This window comes from Corvus hawaiiensis, chromosome 14 (assembly GCF_020740725.1).
Source record: "Corvus hawaiiensis isolate bCorHaw1 chromosome 14, bCorHaw1.pri.cur, whole genome shotgun sequence".
In the NCBI taxonomy this organism is placed as follows: domain Eukaryota; kingdom Metazoa; phylum Chordata; class Aves; order Passeriformes; family Corvidae; genus Corvus; species Corvus hawaiiensis.
The window spans coordinates 11,881,773-11,901,015 of NC_063226.1; the positions used below are offsets into that span (position 1 = coordinate 11,881,773).

The 19,243-nt window shown below is 42.1% G+C and overlaps 1 protein-coding gene across 1 annotated transcript; it reads left to right on the plus strand.

The window, feature by feature from the left end:
- SLC25A43 (solute carrier family 25 member 43) lies at positions 1 to 18,924 on the plus strand. Its single transcript, XM_048319156.1, has 5 exons — positions 1 to 312; positions 2,749 to 2,990; positions 4,356 to 4,528; positions 15,455 to 15,589; positions 16,633 to 18,924. Exons 1-5 carry the CDS (start codon positions 41 to 43, stop codon positions 16,834 to 16,836), a joined length of 1,026 nt encoding a protein of 341 aa, XP_048175113.1. The 5' UTR covers positions 1 to 40; the 3' UTR covers positions 16,837 to 18,924.
- The last annotated feature ends 319 nt before the right edge of the window (positions 18,925 to 19,243 follow it).

Below are 19,243 nucleotides of genomic sequence, written 5' to 3' on the forward strand. Positions count from 1 at the left end.
TCCGTGCTCTCCGCTCCGCTCCGGCGGGGCCGGCGGGGCCATGGCCACCCTGCGCCGGGATGGCCGGGTCACCGCCCTGCAGCGCCTGGGCTGCGCCGGGCTGGCGGGCGCGCTGAGCCTCAGCCTGACGGCGCCGCTGGAGCTGCTGACGGTGCTGGCGCAGGTGGGCACCTGGCACTGCCGGCGGGGGCTGCGCGACGCCGGGCGCAGCCTGTGCCGCACCGAGGGCGTGCGGGCCCTCTGGAAGGGGAACCTCACGGCCTGCCTGCGCCTCTGCCCCTACAGCGCCCTGCAGCTCGCCGCCTCCCGCCGGTAAGCGACCGGCCCCGCCGGGGCTCCGGGGGCTCCAGGGACCTGCGCTCCCGCGCCGGCCTTCGCGCGGAGGGGAGCGGATGGAAAGTGCCGAGTTTAGTCTAATGTCTCTGTCTCTGCCGGGTGGTTAACTGGGTGTGCGCCCCTTCTCCCCAAACATGCGGACCCTTGCTTATAATTTTATTTTTTAATTTATTCAGCGCGTAGCGATTGTTAGGGCCTGGTGATATGCCAGCAATGGCTTATAAAATCATAGGTATTCTTCAAATGATGAAGGGTCGATAGTCTGTTAAAATTCTTTTGTTCACGTTCCTTTAGAAATGAAGTTACAGTGCAACCTGCAGGTGTGGCTGTCACATCTCTTCTTTGCAACTAATTTGTTTAATTAATTTATACGCTTTCAGGTATTTATGTTGTTTGTGTCAACGAAAATAACAAAATCACAAGTCAAATATTTTACTCTGTCATGCAGGAGTTGTTAAGCAAATTTGATCGGTTTTGACATTGATAGGTGACATTATTTGTTTTAAGATCTTGTTTTTGATAATACACAGATACTAAACTAACGTAAGTACTGGAAGGACTGCAGCAGGATGAATGTGGAGCAGTGCTGATGGTCTGCCGACCGTGCTGTTTCCTAGGATTCCCTTCTGCTGCCAGTATCTCTCGGCCTTTGCAGGGAGTGCCTGATTGTTTGCCCACACCAGCATGTTTTGCCACTCTGGGGGCTGGGCTTCATTTTTCTTTTTTTTTTTATTGCAGTCAGCTGTTCATGGTAGTACGTGACATTTCCGCCCAGCTGGGCAATGGGTTGTTCTGTTCTGGGCAGCAGCAGTGCAGCCTCGCAGGCACTGCCAACCCGCTGGGTTTGTCACTCATCTGCCCCAGCAAGTCACCTGCCCATCACTGCCTGCGCCCTTCAGGAGACCACAAATGCAGTGACTCTAAAAGTGGGCAGCTTTTTTGTGCCATAACAGACACAGTGGTCAAACAAAGAGTGAGGTAATGTGAGTGGGAAGGCACAAACAGTAATTTAAATGTAATTTGAAGTTTACAGAAAAGGCAGTGTGTTGCACCAACATAAACCAGTTGATTTTGAGCAAAATGACTACTTTGTTTGTTCACCTTGAAACAGTGTATTCCCTTTGCAAGGCTAAAGTTTGTGTCTAGTTTGCACAGGATGTTCTGAATTGCAGGTGGAATTAGGCTACCAGGAAATTAAACACAAGTTGCCTGTGCTTAATCCTTTATACACTATTTGAGGATTTTTGAAAGTCTTTTCTACTGGAAGAGTGGTGTGTATAAAGGCAAGAAACACAAAAAGAAATGTTATTGGGCAGCCTGGGTAAACAGTCCCAGGAGGAGCAGGACTGAGCACAGTCAGCACCCTGGGGATGGTGACTCCCTTTGCGTGGACTCTTGTCTTTCCATGGTAGCTTGAAATGTTATCAGGTAGTGCCTAGAGGTCCCCCACCACCTTCCCCATGCATTTATGCACACACAGGAAAATTAGGCTGTGTGGGTTTAGGGACTGTATAAGACACACAGGAAAAATGGTTTATACCCTTTAGCTTCTGCTTGGCTGGGCTTTCTGCCCTGGGCCCTCCCAGGGCTTGAGACAAGTAGATGCAAGGATTTGTCATGCAGTAGAAAATGCACATTCATGTGAAAAAACATCAACTGAGCAAGCAGTGACTTGTAAATATTTGCAAATTATTTTGTTCTGCATGTGGTTACACCATGTGGGTTAAATGTAGATATGCTGTTTAGATGTTTTAGTTAATGCTTCCAAAATAGAATAATACATTTCTTTACCTCCAGCTAAAACTCTCAAGTGTTTTTACTTGCTTCTTGCTGCCTCCAGGACATTTCTCCCTTATGTAGAAGTTTCCTGTCATAGAAAAGTCCTTCAGTACACCACAAATGCATGATTTGTGTGTAGCTTTTGAAACTGCTTCAATTTCAAATTTTCAAATTGCGACTTAAACTCCTGAGAATAATAGTGCTTGGACATAAGTCTTCTCTAGAGAAATGTCCTTGTGGACCTTCCTGTCCCAACATAAGTAAAAGGTTCTGTTGCTCTCAGAAGGCCTATGATGGCATTATCTACGTATTTCCTGTTACGTGATAACCTTAACTGGCAGGTTTAACCAATGTCTTTAACTGATGATCAGATAATTTCTTGCAGATGTGTTTTAACTCATTGTAATTTTCATCCTGTAGATGGAAATATAAAAGATTTTCATCCTGTAGATGGATGCTTCTGTGGTGTTATGTATAATAAGATCTTGGATGAATCACGTTAAAGTTTCAATTCCTGCTGCTGAAGGGGCTTGTGGACAGAAGAACATTTGCATCAAGAATCATCTGCCTTAATTTTTCATGTGTTTTGTTCATAGTGCCATTAATAGTACTTCTTTTATGTGTTTGCTTTAGACTTGTTACCCTTTTCACGGATGAGCTGGGCCATATCTCCCACTGGAGAGCCATCATGGCAGGAAGCCTGGCTGGCATGGTTGCCACCATTGTGACGTACCCCACTGACGTGATTAAAACACGGCTCATTGTGCAGAACCGGCTGGCACCATCTTACGAAGGAATTTTTCATGCTTTTTACAAGATTTATCATCAAGAAGGACTCCGTGCACTCTACTGTGGTGTTTCACCAGCAATATTAGGTAAAACAATAATGGGGTGAAATCACCTCAGGCCTGGTTTTTGTTGCAGCTGTGTAGTGTGTTCATTTGCTCACTTGATTTCAAAAGCCAACAGGAATGTTTTCTTGTAGAAGATGTGGAGATTTGCAAGGCACTGCAATACTGATAACCTTTGCTGCAGCTTTATTACTTCAAATTAGGACCAAGTGTGTAACATTTTATATATGATTAAGCGTTCAGCAAAATACTCTTTTCTTCTTTTATAGATGATCTAGTTGTGCTTGGATGCACAATTTTCACCATTAAACTCTTACAGAACATTTATATACACACACACAGAATGTTTGTAACTCCTGTCAAGGCATCAGGGTGTCTCCTGAACTGTTCAGTGAAACCAGTGTGAGCTGTAGCGTATAGTAGGTGTGAAAAGTAAAGATTAATTATATTCTCTCTTTACTTGAAATTACTTTTTAATTATTTATTTACTCTCCATAGCCTTTAAAAATGCCATTTAACTGAGTCCACTTTTTCACAACATGACGTTACATAAAATGTGTAACAATAACAATAGTAATAAATGTATAATTCCACTATAAAACTGATGAGAGCATGAAACAAGCAGAAGAGGCCAGAAGTATCCCTCATGAGCCTGACTGAAGACATAGCTCTGTTTACCAACAGAGCAGGTGCTAGAGTTGGGTTGGACTGAGAAAGAGCTTGTCACAAGAGAGAACCTGGAGAAACACCTGAGCTGTCATGAGACTATAGCATTTAATAATTCTGACAGTGTGCACATTTTAATATGTAGATGTATGCCCCTGTCGCTGTTGTACCAGGGACGGCGAAAAAAGCGGCAGAACTCCAGTCCAGAAGAAGGGCGATCTTTTATGAATCATTTATGTGTCCTGGTTCGCTTGAATGGCATAAGGTTATTGGTCCTTTGACCATCCACCTCTTAGAATGATTGGTTAAACCCTACAACACCCATTTCAAAATATTTCTCCAGTCAGTAACATAACAAGCTGCATAACAAACTACTGGAGGCAAGATAAAAATATTAGTTTACAAAAACCTCTCACTGTTTACAGCTAGCATGCGTGTGAAAGCAAGACTTTCACATAGATACTGGCAGAAAGCCGGAAAATTTCTCTACATCAAGATTTCAGCATCCACATGCCCCTATCAGCACATCTAGATGCTACAATATTGGTGTTTGGTGGTAAACCTGAGACTAAAGAGTAAAGTTCTTCAAAATCAGGATTGGGTTTGTGGAACATGAGGTGTAAATTGGCAGCAGCTCCTCCTATCTTTCTAGTTATGTGATGAGCAGCTCTCTTCTCTTAGTGTACAGTGTGTTGATATAATCCTGTCTGGTTTGCTTTCTAGGTGCTGTCCCATTTTCTGCAGGCTCATTCTTTGTTTACATCAGTCTGGACAAAATCTGGCAAGAACCCATAGTTCATTTCACTCCTCTTCAGAACTTCATAAATGGCTGTGTAGCAGCTGCTGTGGCACAGACACTTTCTTTCCCCTTTGAGACTGTCAAGAGGAAGATGCAGGTACAGAACGTTCATGTTACCAGTACTTTGTCGTAGGTGCTTGGTGCAAGACCTTGGGACAAGACTAGCCAGGTGATCATGGGTGCCACTTTATTTCTCTTACCAGTAGGCTACAGAGACTTTGGTTTTGTTGGGTTTTTTGCTCGTTTGGGGGTTTTGTTTTGTTTTTAAAGTCTGGAAATTATTGCTACAAATGGGTTGCTATACCTTTTATGTGAGTTCAAGTACTATCATGGGATATGTGTATGCTCTCAGACTCCATCTCTGTAGCTTTATTTCTTTTCTTTTTCATAGCAGTTTCATCAAATTCTCAAAATTCAGAATTGGCATACCTTCAGTGAAATACAGGCTGAAAGTTTGCCAGATGAAGAAGTTCAGTTGGTGGTAGGCAGGATGAATGAGATCCATGTAATTTTCAGAGCCTGTGTGTCTGCCATTTATGCCTCACCACAAAACAAACAAACTCGCTCAGTATTAAGTCTGAAGGATCATAATTGTCCTTGTTCCTATTTCTGACTCCTCTGGTTAACAAGTGACTTACCAGCTGCGGGTGCTGCAGTTCTCCTGGAGCATCAGCAACATGAGAATTACTATATCTTCTGGATACTTTCTCCTAGAATTTTAACAGTAATGATGTAAAAAATACTCAAACCACACAAAACAACCCCTATCCCACAGCTTCCATCTCACTGGCATAATTCACTTGCTGATGTTGACTTTTCATTAGAACTTCATCCGTAGAGAGACAGTGGCTAGCTTTCACCCTATGGTCGTTCTCTGGCAGGGGGATATGAGTGTGGGTTTTCAGCCTAGTTCATGGGAATGCAGATTTATGGGAAGCTTTTGTGATCTTATTAGAAAAACAGTCATTTGTTGTGGCAGCCTTATATAGGTCCTTGCCCCCTTCATCAAGTGGTAGCCTGGTTGGCAAGTCACAAGGTAGCAAAAGGTCAGTGAAACTGTGAATTTCCCTCTCCTGCTCCACGAGTTCCCCTTTTCAGGGCTCAGATGCTGTGTCACAGAAGCCTTCACTGCCCTCTCTCCATCTCGTAGCAGAGAACCTCAGCAAGAGGAATAAGGACTTTTATCAGACCAGCTCATGTAGCTGGTGTGTCCAGAAGTCAAGGTTTAAACTGAGCCCTTTCATCAGGTATCTTAAAAAATATTTCAGACAAGAAAGAGATTCTGAGCATGAAAACTTGATCCTTTTATCCAGCTGTACCAATAGGTCTAAGAAAAGCAAATACTCCTTACAAGCCTTCTTTTACTTTATATCCTTAGGCTCACAACAATACCGTTGCCCTAAAGTAAAGGCATTTACTGTGCTGTTTTCCTTTTAATATTTTATGTTGATGCAACAGTTACTTGAACATTCAGCTTTTGTAATCAGTTCAAAAGTAGGTTTTGGCTCTAACTGGTGCAATATTTTGTGTCAGGCTGTGTTGTGACAGGCATATGAAGAAGTGGGACAGGCCCGTGTTTCATTTTCCTGCCACTAGGCTGTGCTCTTCCACCAAAGGGACGCTTAAGTCATCGGCAGTTCCAGCAATAAGGGAACTGGATTTATTGACTAAATATGTAGGAAGTGGAGAGGCTAAAAATACTTTGCATGACAAAAAAAAGGCTCATCAACAGAGAAGGTTTCTTCCTCATAAGTGCATTGCAACACTGAATAGTGATTTTCTGAGCTTAGAGAAACACCTCCTGTTCAGTGATTTATTCTGAAGACATGGGAGAAGGCAAAGGTATTTAAAAAGAACGAGCTGCTTGGGTGCAAAATCCTGTAATTTTTTGGAAATTACTTAATTCATGGAGGGTTGTCCAGAAAAGAGACCTGTTGAAAATTGCAACCCACGCTGATACCAAGAGCTCACTGGAACTCCTGCAAGGTTATCCAAGAAGTTTGGGTTTTCCAGTTAGCTAGGTATGGCCTAGCTTTGCAGGGATCAGCTCTGTTTTGTGCTTTCTGGTCTGTGCAGTTTGTAGGGTGCTGGTCAAAAGAGAAAAATGCCTAGTACAGTGCCAGGAAAAGTATCATGCAAAGGGATGGATCTAGAAAGGGAGAGAATAAAGAAGGAGGAAAAGAACTTCAAGACATTTCAGAGTTCTGTAGAAAATGGGGGAGCAGATACTTCTGATCACAGTTTTTCTCAGACATCTTATTCAGTGATTCAGCTTTCTGGCTGATAGAAAGAGGGAGGGTACCAAAGCCTTCAGCTACCCCTGGGCCTGGTGTGTGCTCTGCAGTGCACACAGAGAAGTGCTAGGGTTTTTTGAGGCAGTGAATGCTGGGTTTGTGTATGAAGAGGAACCCAGCACACTGTGGAAGTCAGATTCCCTTTCCCTCCCTTTTGTCCCAGTCTGACAGATGGAGGGAGTATGTTGCTAAAGGAGACTTTTCCAATGAAGCTGCTGGTGATGGGGAGCCAGGGAGTTGTAAGACAATCTTAGGAGCTTCAAAAACTGAGAATCTAGGACACAAGGCTGTCTCCATTGATTCTGCAGTGAAGTACAAGCATGGGACCAGGACACCGAGTTCAGATCTTTACCTGATATGCTAGGCAGTCTTAGAAGAGTTAGCTCCATGCATCTCCTCATCTGGACAATGCTTGAATTGTTTGCATAGACTAGGAAATGAATTCTGCTATGGGAGGAAGGATAAGGTGCTATTTTTGATCTCCATTGTAATAATCTTGCTTCATCCTTTCTAACTTTACATATCTGAACTGAATCCTACACTTCTGACGTTGGCTGCTTCTGTCACTGACAACTGTGGGAGTAGGAGCTGACTGTCAGCAAATAATTCTTGAGGAAGAATTGTGTTTTGGTGATGCTTTGTGATGTCAGATTTGCTCTGTAATCATGGCTTCTTCAACCTTTGCTGTTAAGAATTAAGATGCTGTGTTTGCTATATATACCTGAATGTTTTTCTTAAAAGAAATGTTAATTAATATGAGTGAGTCTTACTGAATATTTGAGTCCTCTATGTTGTGCTTATCCTAATTTTATTCCTTTGTCTTCCTTTTTTCACTTTGCTTCTGATTGGCATGTTAGAGAATTCAGAGGTACTGTATGCATGTTTCAGCATGGAATTATGGCTTTTGTTGTGCATCTGTAGAAGGGGATTTGTGAAGGAGAGGGTTATTCAAAGGCATGTTCTATATTAAGTGTTTTCCTGACTTTTATGATGTATCAGTTTCTGAACAAAAACTTACTGATTTTTATATCCTTCTGACTGTTATTCTTGGCTTTCCTTCCTTACCTCACAATATAGTGTTCTTTGTTAAATCCAGGTTCTAAGCCATATTAAATTACTGCCCTTTTTACCTTGCAGACTTGCATACAAGAACACTTTTTTCTTTTTCAATTTTTTTCCCTACCTTTAGCAGGGAAATTTTCCTTTGAATGAGTCTGGGTGTAAAGAAGCATTGGTAATGTTTCTACATTCCTACATCATCTTTTTGCCTATGATAACCTTCATAAGTGCCTATTGGACAGAGCTGTGGCATTTCAGTAAGGGAAGATGAATTTAAAGCTGTTACAGTCTGTACAGAAGATTATTATTAGAATGGCATTCCTCCACGCAAATGGTCAATGCAAACCCAATAGCCAAGTTTGGCACTTCTCTCTGCACTCATGACGTGCAGAGGTAGGCTCAGACACCCCTGAGTGGCACTTCTCAGCCTCCGTCCCAGACTGACCTGTGACTTTGGGAGTTTCTTAAGCAAAATGCACAAAGATGTCCTTAAAGCTTTGTAGATACTCCACAGTTACTCCTCACCTGCTTACGTGAACAAACTTTGCATGGTTTTCAGAAGCTCAGCCCTGTCTCCATATTTTAGTATCTGTGACTAAAACCTGTCTTAAACTTTCCTTCACATGTAAATGCTACTCAAGTATCAAACCTTTGTAATACAGAATAAATCATACTGTTAGCAAAGTGCAGGATTCAGCACATTTTTGATGTTGACTGCACTGCATCCTCAAGCTGTGAGGACATCTCTGTGGGGAAAGCATTGCTCAGTGCTGATCTTTCTGTTTCAAAATGCAGGCTTTGACTTCACTCCTGCAAACAAACAGGTTTACTGGTTTTGGTTAGTGTAGATTGTTGCCATGCATCACCCAAGAAGTGGCCTCTTTACAGTGACAAAATTGAATCAGTTTGGCCTTGGCTGCCTATAAATCTGCAATGTGTTTTGGGGTTTTGTTGGATTTTTTTTGTTCTTTGGAACACAAGATGCTCTACAAATGTGAAATCTGTTGTAAGTTACATAAATGCTATGAGTTAGTAACCTGAAGAAAACTAAGCAGTCATTTCCTTTGTGAAGTACCCTGTTTAAAGTAAAAACCTCTCTTTTAAAAGGAATACTGTTATTTAAGTATTTATTTAAAAACAGTCCCCTTGCTTGGTAAAAGTCAGTCTAGCAAGAACCCAGTGGCTGGGTTATAAAGAGTTTTGAAAAAGAGAATGATAAATGTTCCTTCTCTCTGCTGAGATGAGAAGTTCTCCTGCTTTGCTTAAGCATGAGTGACTTGCAAAGAGTTCTCTGTCATTGAGCACAGTCACTGGGCTGGCGTGCAGCCTCTGGAAGCTCACAAGCTGTAGTGTCACTGCTGGTGGTGAGCTCTGTGTTCTTGTCAGCTGGGAATATGAAAGTAATTGGAGTCATGACCTGATTTAAAATGAAGAAATCCTTTTTGGGTCATGTGGTTCACACGACATCTGCAAAGCATACGTGCTCTGAGACTTTGTGCAGGGAGACCCTTTAATAGTGAACAGCATGGGAGCCTTGAAAGTTACAGAAATTGAGCCATTTGATCGCATAAATTCCATGGTGTGGAGAGCAAATAAGGAGCAGTATTACTATTTCTAATATGATTTCCTAAGTAAGGCTTATATAGTTGCTAGCTGTCTTTCCTTGTCCTTGCTCCCAATAACTTTTGGTCCTGCTGTCCAACTTCAAGTTAACTTGACAAAAGAGTGGAGATTTCAGAGATACTAACTTCCATCAAGTGTTGTGAAAAGAAGTGCACAGATAGGTGAAATATTTTAGAGTCTCATCTCTAAGGGGGAGGCTGCAGTGTGAGTTCTTACTTTTCTTGCTTCTCCCTATGATCTCATGCTTCCCTTCTTCTTGCTGCTGGGATTCAGGCATCAGCCAGGTTCCCATGCCCTGGGTGGTACTTGAATTTGGGACCAGCCTGGGTCCTCTGATTATCAGCAAATAGGTAATAGATGTCAGATTCTGGTTGTGGTAAAATCCCTTCCTACCTTCTCTTTTTAACTATATCTGAATACTTTGAGCTACCTGTGATTTTTATTGTTTCACTAATGTTGTTATAAAGATATTTTATACCACTTTCTGAAGCTGTTGCAGAATACTGCTCTGCTGCTTAGGGAACTATTTGGTCCAGTAAATGGTTGAGACAATGCCTGAAAAAAGCTATGGAGCATAACATAGGCTTTGCCTTCTGTAACAGCCTAGATCAGCTTTTATGAATCTGAACAAATGTTGGAAGAATTTCTCTTAGATCCCCAGACTTCCACAGGAGGAAAGCATGAAGACTGACTGACTGTCAAGTTGAAACACTGAACAGTGTTAATAGGAAAATTAAATAAGAGGAAGAAATTGTAGATCAAGAACTGGAAGCAGGACTGGGCTGCTTTAACAATGAGGTCTGCTTTGTCTCTAAACCTGTTCATCCAAGAATCTGTGGTGTGATAATTATGTAATACTCACCTTGAGGTTGTTCAGCATAGCACTGCAACACAGTGGCCTGCTGAAGAAAAGCAGGAAAATACATTGCACCAGTTTGAAATGCAGGAAGTCTGAGGGATGGCAGAATGCAATTCTCTCCAAATGATCTTCCCAGACACTGAAGTGGCCACCAGGCCCCCAATCTGAGATTTGGTAGTGCCAGCTGATCGTGTCTGCCAGCCTCTTACAGCTGCCTCAGCTCTGTGATCAGTGTGGTGTGAGAGCTCTTTAATCTGCTTTGGGACAGATCAAATGGGTTAACTCAGCCCACCTTTTTAAACTCCGTAAGCTCACCCAGCAGACAGGACCTGATATGGGCTGGGTTTGCTGCTGTTCACACACAGCTGTTAAAGACATAGCTTTCAGCCAGGAGACAATAATGTCTCTGGAGGTACAGCTATTACTGTTACCCCCAACGTGAGTACTTTTGCATCAGTTATACGGGACAGCCTTGTATCCATTTGTCTGTGCTTAGAGTGATGTGCCTATGACATGTGAGGTGACTAATTATGGAAAATACTCCATAAACAGGAGCTAAAACTTGATGGACACTCTCTTCTTTTATAGGTGATTTATTTTGATTTGGTGTAAATCCCTAACTCATCCACATCAGGCAAGTGAAAGGATGACCTGTGAAAAGTCCCAATCCTGTAAAAAATTAGTTTTCTCAGTTCCTAGATAGGCAGCAGGAGATGCAGGAACTAGCATTGCCATCCACTGTGTGAAGTGTGGGACCAAGCTAGACTGCCTAAGGGTTTGCATCATTAAATAAATTAGTGCTAATGTGCATGAAAATGGTGCACCCATTTGTATGGCTTGAGCTGAACCATCATGAGGCGTTTGGAAGCCACCCAGAGCTGCCCATGCAGGAGGGTTGCACTGCCTTGAGGAAAAAGACTTCTATAGTCTGTATTAAAGACTTTTTCACACCGCAGGTGTTAAAGCCGAGGAAGCTTAGGCTCAGCAACAAAGCAGGGATTCTGCAACAAACTGTGAAGCCTCAGGCTACAACAGGCCTGGTGATATGTGTTTAAAGCAAAGAGTCAAGCTTTTGACCAAGCATGAAGCTGTTTTGCTCCTCGGTGCCATTCTTCCCAGAAAGGCATGATTTGGCCCCAGTTCAGGTTACAGAGGAAGGGACAAGGTGTTCTTGGAGTGCAGGACGCTGGAGATCAGCTGTGCTGTGCTGCTCTGAACCGACTGTATCCTGATAGCTCGCCATGGTTTACCTTCCTGTGTTCCTGAATACCTTTGGGTGAATTTTAACCGGGGGTAAGTCAGCATTACCAAACCACTGATAGGGAATGACTGCCGAGTAAGGCTGACCTCGAGGAGGAAGGATTGATTAAGCCCAAGAGAATGATTTTTCCCCCCAAAATATTAATATGTATTTACGTTTAAATTATTTTTCATTGTAGTGGAATGAAACACTCTTTGAAGCATTCAGTCTTCACTTGAGTGAAATTTCTGTTGACTGGAGCGCTATTAACTTGAATGAAAACTGCGATCCTTGTCCTTCAGTTTCCTTTGAACTACAGCTGCACTTGCCTGTTGCATGTGCCCTTATTAACTTAAAGACTTCTTTTTTTAGCTTCCAGATTAAGAGTGTGAACTCTTGAGCTGTCTGTAAATTGTCTTCCTGTACTTTTTTTTTTAAAGCGATCAGAAGTGTAGGACACCTGAATCTGTTGAAAATATGTTAACAACAAGCAGTTTTACTCTATCCGCCATCAGAGTAGCATACCATTGATGACAGCTATTCGCTGCTAGTTATCTTTTATATTCTGTGCTAAGAGTGCTGCATACTCAAAAAACAAATAGTAAATATTTGTACCAACAAGCTTTATGAACAGGGAAGAGGGGGGAAGTACATGAATTAAATTTGTGGATTCACAGTCTCTGATACATGTGAATACAAATAATTGCAAACCAAAATGTCCCAAAAAAAACAAGTGAAAAGTTTGTATCTGCACGGGGGGGGGGGGGGTGGGGGGGGTGGTGTCATTGAAAAGGTCTGTGAGATCAGTTCCCAAAATGGGATTATGTTGTTCTGGCAGTCACCTCATAATGCAGACAATGGGAGAGACGGTGTCTGAAGAGTCTTCAGGTAATATTTAACTATAACTACCTGAGTTTTGTCATGACACTGCACCCTTACTTAAATATCTTGTTTATTTAAAAAAAGTATAAGTGCAGGTAGTTGGGCATTTTTTTGAACATGTTTCTCTTGGGTTTAGAGTGTTGCAGTAGAACAGTGGATGTGTTGCAGTGACACAGTAGACTTGGTGGTCTCTGGATATAAAAATGCTGTGTTTGTGAGAGAGCAGGTGGAGCCAATTCTGCATTTGATGTACTTTAATCACTTAGAGAACCCCTTGTCCATCAGAGGTAAAAAGATAAGCAACTTATCTACTCATAGTCATGCTACTACTACGAGCAACACCTTGGCACTGTTATCAGCACAGGAAGCTGTATCCCCAGCCTCCTGCAGTTTGAGACAGCTGTAACTGGGGGGAAGGAAGTCTTTGAGAGAGTTCGTAACAAACAGGTTTCCATGCAGCCGCCCATACTGTCAAGGGGTGTCAAAAGAAAGGAATTCCAGCTGCTTTGAAGTGCATGAAATTCTCTGTCATAAACCTGACCTTTTTGGAATGAGATTAGCTGTTTGATTGGTATGTCATGGTAGGTTTCTGCAAAAGAGGTAGAGAAACCAGTTTGATCTGTTTTGTTGCTTCCATTTAGGATGGTTGTGAGGATTGCAGTGTGGTGGACATGCTTAGATGGAGAACCACCAAAACCCACAGCTACTGTTTTTCATGGACGATAGTGCCAAATGAAATGCATTTGCAGTATTTTTCTTCTATTAATACATTTTAACTTAATTTAGCGGTGTTCCAAAATACTGAAGTTTTAACTACACACTGATACAGTTTTTAGTTTTCCTCTTGCAGAAGGTGATTCTGAGACTCTGTGGACAATTGTAATTTAAATACTGTGTATAGGGTCCTAGAAGCATACAGCTCCTGTAAAGCAGGAAGGCTGGCAACACATACTTCACAGACTGAAATCTTAGAAACAGCTCTATCTGTGGGGAATGGTACTATATATAATTTCAGTAAATCTCTTAAGAGGTCAGTATCTATGGGCAGATCAGAAATCTAGGGGTTTGACTTACCTGTTCCTTTTTAACTGCCTTCTGGAGGTGTTTACTGTGTTACTGAAACCTATACTGTGCTTGTCACTTCCTTTGGTGTTGCAGGCAAGAGTACTGTAATCAAAACCTTTGATCTGTGCCTTTGAAGTGGATACAGTAATGAAGGGGATTAAGTCAAACTCACGAAGCTAAATTCTCTCAGGCCATGCCCTGCCTACCACAAAGGGACTGAAAAAGGAAGGGAATCACACGTTAATAGCATTCTTTCATTCCTGAAACATTTCAGAAACCTGTCTTTCTTTACTGCTTGGCTGCTTATAACTTCATTTACAAAAAAAACACCTCACAGAACCTGACTGACAGTCCAGAAAGCAGAACAGGGTTTTGAATCCAGTTCTCCTATGAGTGCTATTGCATTTTTAGGGATACTTTCATCATTTTAGTTTTCTTCTAAGCATTGCTGGTGCTAATATCACCATTCTTATGGAACTGGTTTCTGAAGTCTCAGTTGGAACACTCAGCATCTTCTGCAGTACAGACATGAAAGCCTTTGTGCAGAAGGTTTTTACCTGTTACCCGCCATAAGAGGTATTTCACTTGCATTTCAATCAGGCAGAAAAAAAAACCAGAAAAAAATCATGATCTGTGATTTTTTTTCAGACAAAGGAGACTATGCCCTTAGTGTGGTAGGTAATCAGGGGCTTTTTGCCAGCCTTTAAATTTTAACAGTAGATTTGCCAGTAATGCAAGGGAATGCAACAACATTTAAACTATTTGATTAGCAATTTCTCTTATACCTAGAGCATCAGTTTTGATATGTTTGCATTTCCAGCATCTCAGTTGCAAGGTACTTGAAATGCTATAGCTAAGGCTTCTAGAAAATGTCATCACCACTTGTCAGTTTCTGAGAGGCTTGTCATAGGCTTAGCAGCTCTGAGAAGCTACAGGTTAGTCTGGACAAGGAGTGAAAAATCACTACACTGTATGGGGTTTCACATCAATGTGGGGATCATGATACCCATATTCATCAATCAATTAACTGTACAAGCCCAATTTTTATCAAACTTCTAGCTTAAGTTAAGTTTGCAAGTCATCAAGCTGTGTCCTGGGGTTCCCTGACACCGAAGTGTCACTTGCCATGTGTTTGAGAGAAACTCTGGTTTGTCAATGCAAAAAAAATCCATGCCTGCATGTGCACAGATGGATGAGGATGGGATTATTCAAGGTCAGGTTATCCTGTCTGTGCTAATGCAGTAGGAGATTAATGAAGAAAGGATTTAGCTGTTAAAAATGACCAACTACACTTCTTTCATGTGAACAGACACTGTACTGCAGTTGGAAGTTCAGCTGCCACCCAACAGGATTCTCCCCAGCTAACTTCTAACTAGTCCCTGTCAGCTGAACACACTGATATGGGAGCATGGGCACCAACTGCTCACCTGCAGCCCTTGGTGGGCCTGAACAGCCTGGGCTGAAATCCCCATCCTTCCATTTCTGCCGTGCTGCTGCTCCTCAGCCTGTAGCACGGTTCATGCTTCTCACAGCAGTGCAGACAGCTTCAGCAGCCAGAAACAAGTCAGCTGGTTCAATCAGAGTTACAGGAGGGCAGTGTGGCTTTGGGGACCAGCTCCAAGCTTCCCTCTCATAGTGTTCCACTGACAGGGATGTGAAATATCTCTACCTGGACCTGAGCAGTTGGCATGGGGCTGATGGGATTTGTGGCTCTGGTTAAGCAGTTTGCTCTCACAAGGGTGGGATTTATTTCTAGTAGTGACATGGCACAAAAGGAAGTGCTGTGTGAAATTACTGTTCACTTTCTTACCTATCAAAGAGTGAGTTCTTTCCCTTTTTAATTGTATTTTAATGCAAATTAGCGGATACTTTTGGGAAGAATCCAGATCAGTCTGTTGAAACCTGGTGTTGACTGTTCCATATATACCAGAATGGAGAAAATAATTAATTTACTTTGGTTTTCTCTGTTTGTTCTAAGTCCCTCTGGGTGTCTCTTGACAGGCCCAGAGTCCTTGGCTTCCCCACTATGGAGGAGTTGACGTCCATTTTACTGGCATGGCTGACTGCTTCCGGCAAACTGTGAAGAACAAAGGTGTGCTTGGACTTTGGAGTGGACTCACACCCAGTCTGCTCAAGGTGAGGTTTTGCTTTCCTCCCAGTCAAATACTATCCTGAAGGAATCAAGACAGTTTTGGACAGTTGGGGATAGAAAGCTTATGACATACCTTTGTACTTAGTAGCTTACAGATGACAGAATCGGTGACAAAACAGGTTATAAACCAGCTTTGGAACTTGGTTTGGTTGTATTTCCTCAAATGCAAGCTTGGCTTCTAGATATCACCACTTGAAAGTTCATTTCAACATCTTTAAAGAACGGAGTGCTCCTAACACACAAGGTGTGGAATGGATGGGGGATTGCAAACAATCCACTTAGGACAGCTAAACAAGTTCTTCTTCTGACCTGAGCTTCTGTAATTTGACATGTTGCAGTGAGCTGTAAAGAAAAGTGTGCTTGTATAAGCCAGTTGCCCAGAAGTCCAAAGCAATGCTTTCAGCCAGCTATTTAATGCATATGTATCAGCTACTGCAGCCCTTGCTGAGTTGAAAGCATGAAATAAAGCATGGTAGCTTAAACAGAAGGTAATTTAATTTACATAAATACGTTTTATAGTGCTGTGATGAGGATTACCTACATAGAGTACTACAGGTCAGCTAATGAGTGCTAATTGAGTGACAGTGTGATTGTGATGGCCTGCCTTACCTTGGCTGATACAAAGCCAGTGGCGCTGGAGCTGCTGGTTCTGCATGGGGCAAAAGAAGAAAATTGTGTAGTCACTCCAGTGTATGTAGAATAAATTCCACATTTCCTACTGGGATTTGCTGAGATTGCTTAGGATGTGCTTGGGTATTTGACAAGTTCTGGTAATCTATAGGCTAACATAGGCCTTCTTCCTCACAATATTGTTATAATTAGTTATGTAACAACAATAAACTCCTACTGTTAGCATGCTGCAGCTGCCAGCCTAGTTTGAGATGAGACTCTGATTTTACACAAATGAGGACAGGTCTATTAGCAGATCAGATCTGAAGTCCTAGAAGTTCCCTTTTTTTAAAACATCTAAGCTATGGATGCTACTAGTGAGTCTAATTTTTTTTTCTTATATTGCTTTTTTTATCAGATTGTGCCATACTTCGGTGTTATGTTTAGCACCTTTGAATTCTGCAAGAGAGTTTGTCTCTACAGAAACGGTTATATTGAATCTCCTTTAAATTACAAGCTAACACCTGGTGTTGACCAGAGCTTACACCCACAAGAACTGAGAGAATTAAAGCTCCTCCGAAGGGAAAATTTTGAGCCAAGGAAATCAGCACTTGAAAACTGACATCAGAGTGTCCACTGCAGATATACAGGTATCTTTCTTAAGGAACTTTGCAAGAAAGCCATGCTGAGCTACAGGTACTGACATTTCATTGGATTGCATGGTTCTTGTAGTGAGACACCTGTGACAGGAAAGAATAAATCTGTACTGCATTTGCTGAATGGACTTGCAAGCACATAGTGAAGAGCAAAGATGCAACTAGTTTGAAAACTCTATACTACTGGAACTTGAAATGACATTATTTTAGGTGCTTTTTAATACTGAATAGCTGTTTGAGATTAAACCAATTGCAGAGAGGCAAGAGAACAGAGATGAGAGTATAAATTGTCTTTGAAGACATTAAGAAAATGGATTTTTTAAAGCAATCTGAGATACCAAGTCAGCTAAAAATAATAAAACAGAATAAAATACATGCAAGAATTTCTACAGAAATCTCCAGGTTTTTAGTGATACTGTTGGACATGGCATTCTACAGAGTAAGAATTAGTCTTAGTTCAGTCACACTCCTAAATCCACTCCTCAGTTTTTGAGACATACTTGAGAATAATAATTTTGTCTGAATTTCCAGCATAAAATGAAAGTATGCTGCTGCAACTGTGCTTTTGCTAAGACAGAGCTGTAATGTGCAAAATGGATTGTAATACACTGGAATGACAATCTTGCAAACTTAAGTGCGTACTCAGAAATATTCCTCCCTTTCTCGTGCATTGTTACTACATGTATGTGAATTACTTCACACTTTGAAAAATAGTTTTCCTGAAGTTCCGTAACTGGAATATTTCCTGGAAAATGCAGTTCTTAAATGTGTTAGATATTTGAGAGCCACAAACTTTGTCATGATGTTTAGGTACTTTTAAAGCTTTATTTTTTTATTAGACCACTTTTTAGTTCCAGAGCACAGACCTAAGGCTACTATGCTGCTCTGAACTTGCCAACAGAATAGCACTATGCACACCACCTGCGATTGATCCACTTGAACTGCTGTGCTCCAGGGGCTGCAGACAGGTCCTGTAGGTAGGAATCTCTCTGCAAGAGCACCAAGTTACTGCCAGTGCCACTGCAACTGATGGGCTTCTTGGTAGCTGTTGGACAACAAAAGATCATCTCGTGTTACACCTGAGGAACCATGGTGTTGCTCCAGTTCCTTTGTAGAAATTCAGCTATGGAACAGCCCCATCCCAGTCCCTTCTGATAGAAAACCAAAACCCCATGTCCATGGGGGAAAGGTGGCTGTGCCCCTGGCAGCATGGGAATCACAGCAGCTCAGGAAGGTGTGTGCACACTGGCTCCAGCCCAAGCTGCAGCAGCCTGGGCTCAGCACAGCATTTGCTGCTTTACACAGCTCCTCGTCTGTGTTTTTGCACTGTTTATAACCCCTGATGAGTGAAAATAAGTAAGTCTCAGAAACTGCTTGGTTAGTACATGTCACAGCAGGATGAGGCATTGCCAAATCCATGCAGGAACAGTCTGTAACTGTGGACAGAAACTTGCAGAAAGATTTGGGATAACTGTAAGGCCTGCATTGCACCTAGAACTCATTGCTGATGTATCTTACAGCTGAAGTCTTGCATTATCTCTCTTAATGGACTCACTCTGTTCTGCTGCAGTGGTGCTTCATACTGATTTTTTTCTCAGAGAAGAAATGCAAGCATTGATAACAAAAAATTAAGGTGGTAGAGAGCAGATCTGGTGGCTCATGCATCACACTGAGGCTGTAAGTGCTTTTGGTTCTAATCAACCTGCCCAGTGACCGTGTTTCTCTGTGCCTCAGTTTTCCCATGGGCACAGGGCAGGTAATAATACCGAGACTTACTGGACAGGTATGGATATGGAGATGTGAATTGTAAACATGTTGAGGAGGATTAGATTTCTTGCTTTGTCCAAGCATACCTGTATGTTTTTTACTAACACTGTATTTCTAAATAGATTTTAAAGATTGAATGGGTGCATATGAATGTCTGATCAGCTCTTCAAACCTCCTAAGAGTCAAGTGAGTCAAAAAGTTATCTCTAACTTGTTTCTGATGTGCTACTACCACCTTTGTATCATAGTGCACTCCTACGACCTATCAAGCACTAACTCTTTTATCAACCAAGCCTGTCCTTTGTAATGACAAATACGCATGATAAATCCCCCAATAGGCAGCACTAAAATATTTAAGTTGTCACTGAAAGAAAGCGCTTCATCAGTGGATCACTAACATGTGAAATGGTGTATGACCATGAAGAACCAGGCAATAGCATCGCTAAATTCTTGGATAGGTGTAGTTCTACTCGAGTGACATTTGGATGCAGCTGTGTGATTGGGGGGGCGGGTGGTACCTGGTGGGGTGTGTGCCTATCTGAGCATCTCAGCTGAGCTCTGCACTGTGACTACTGAAGGAATCCATACACGAGCTGGAGCTCGGTCA

Coding starts and splice junctions, on each gene's coding strand:
- SLC25A43 (XM_048319156.1), top strand. CDS start 41: ATGGCCACCCTGCGCCGGGATGGCCGGGTCACCGCCCTGCAGCGCCTG. Junction 313..2,748: donor CAGCTCGCCGCCTCCCGCCG/GTAAGCGACCGG, acceptor TGTTTGCTTTAG/ACTTGTTACCCTTTTCACGG. Junction 15,590..16,632: donor TCACACCCAGTCTGCTCAAG/GTGAGGTTTTGC, acceptor TTTTTTTATCAG/ATTGTGCCATACTTCGGTGT.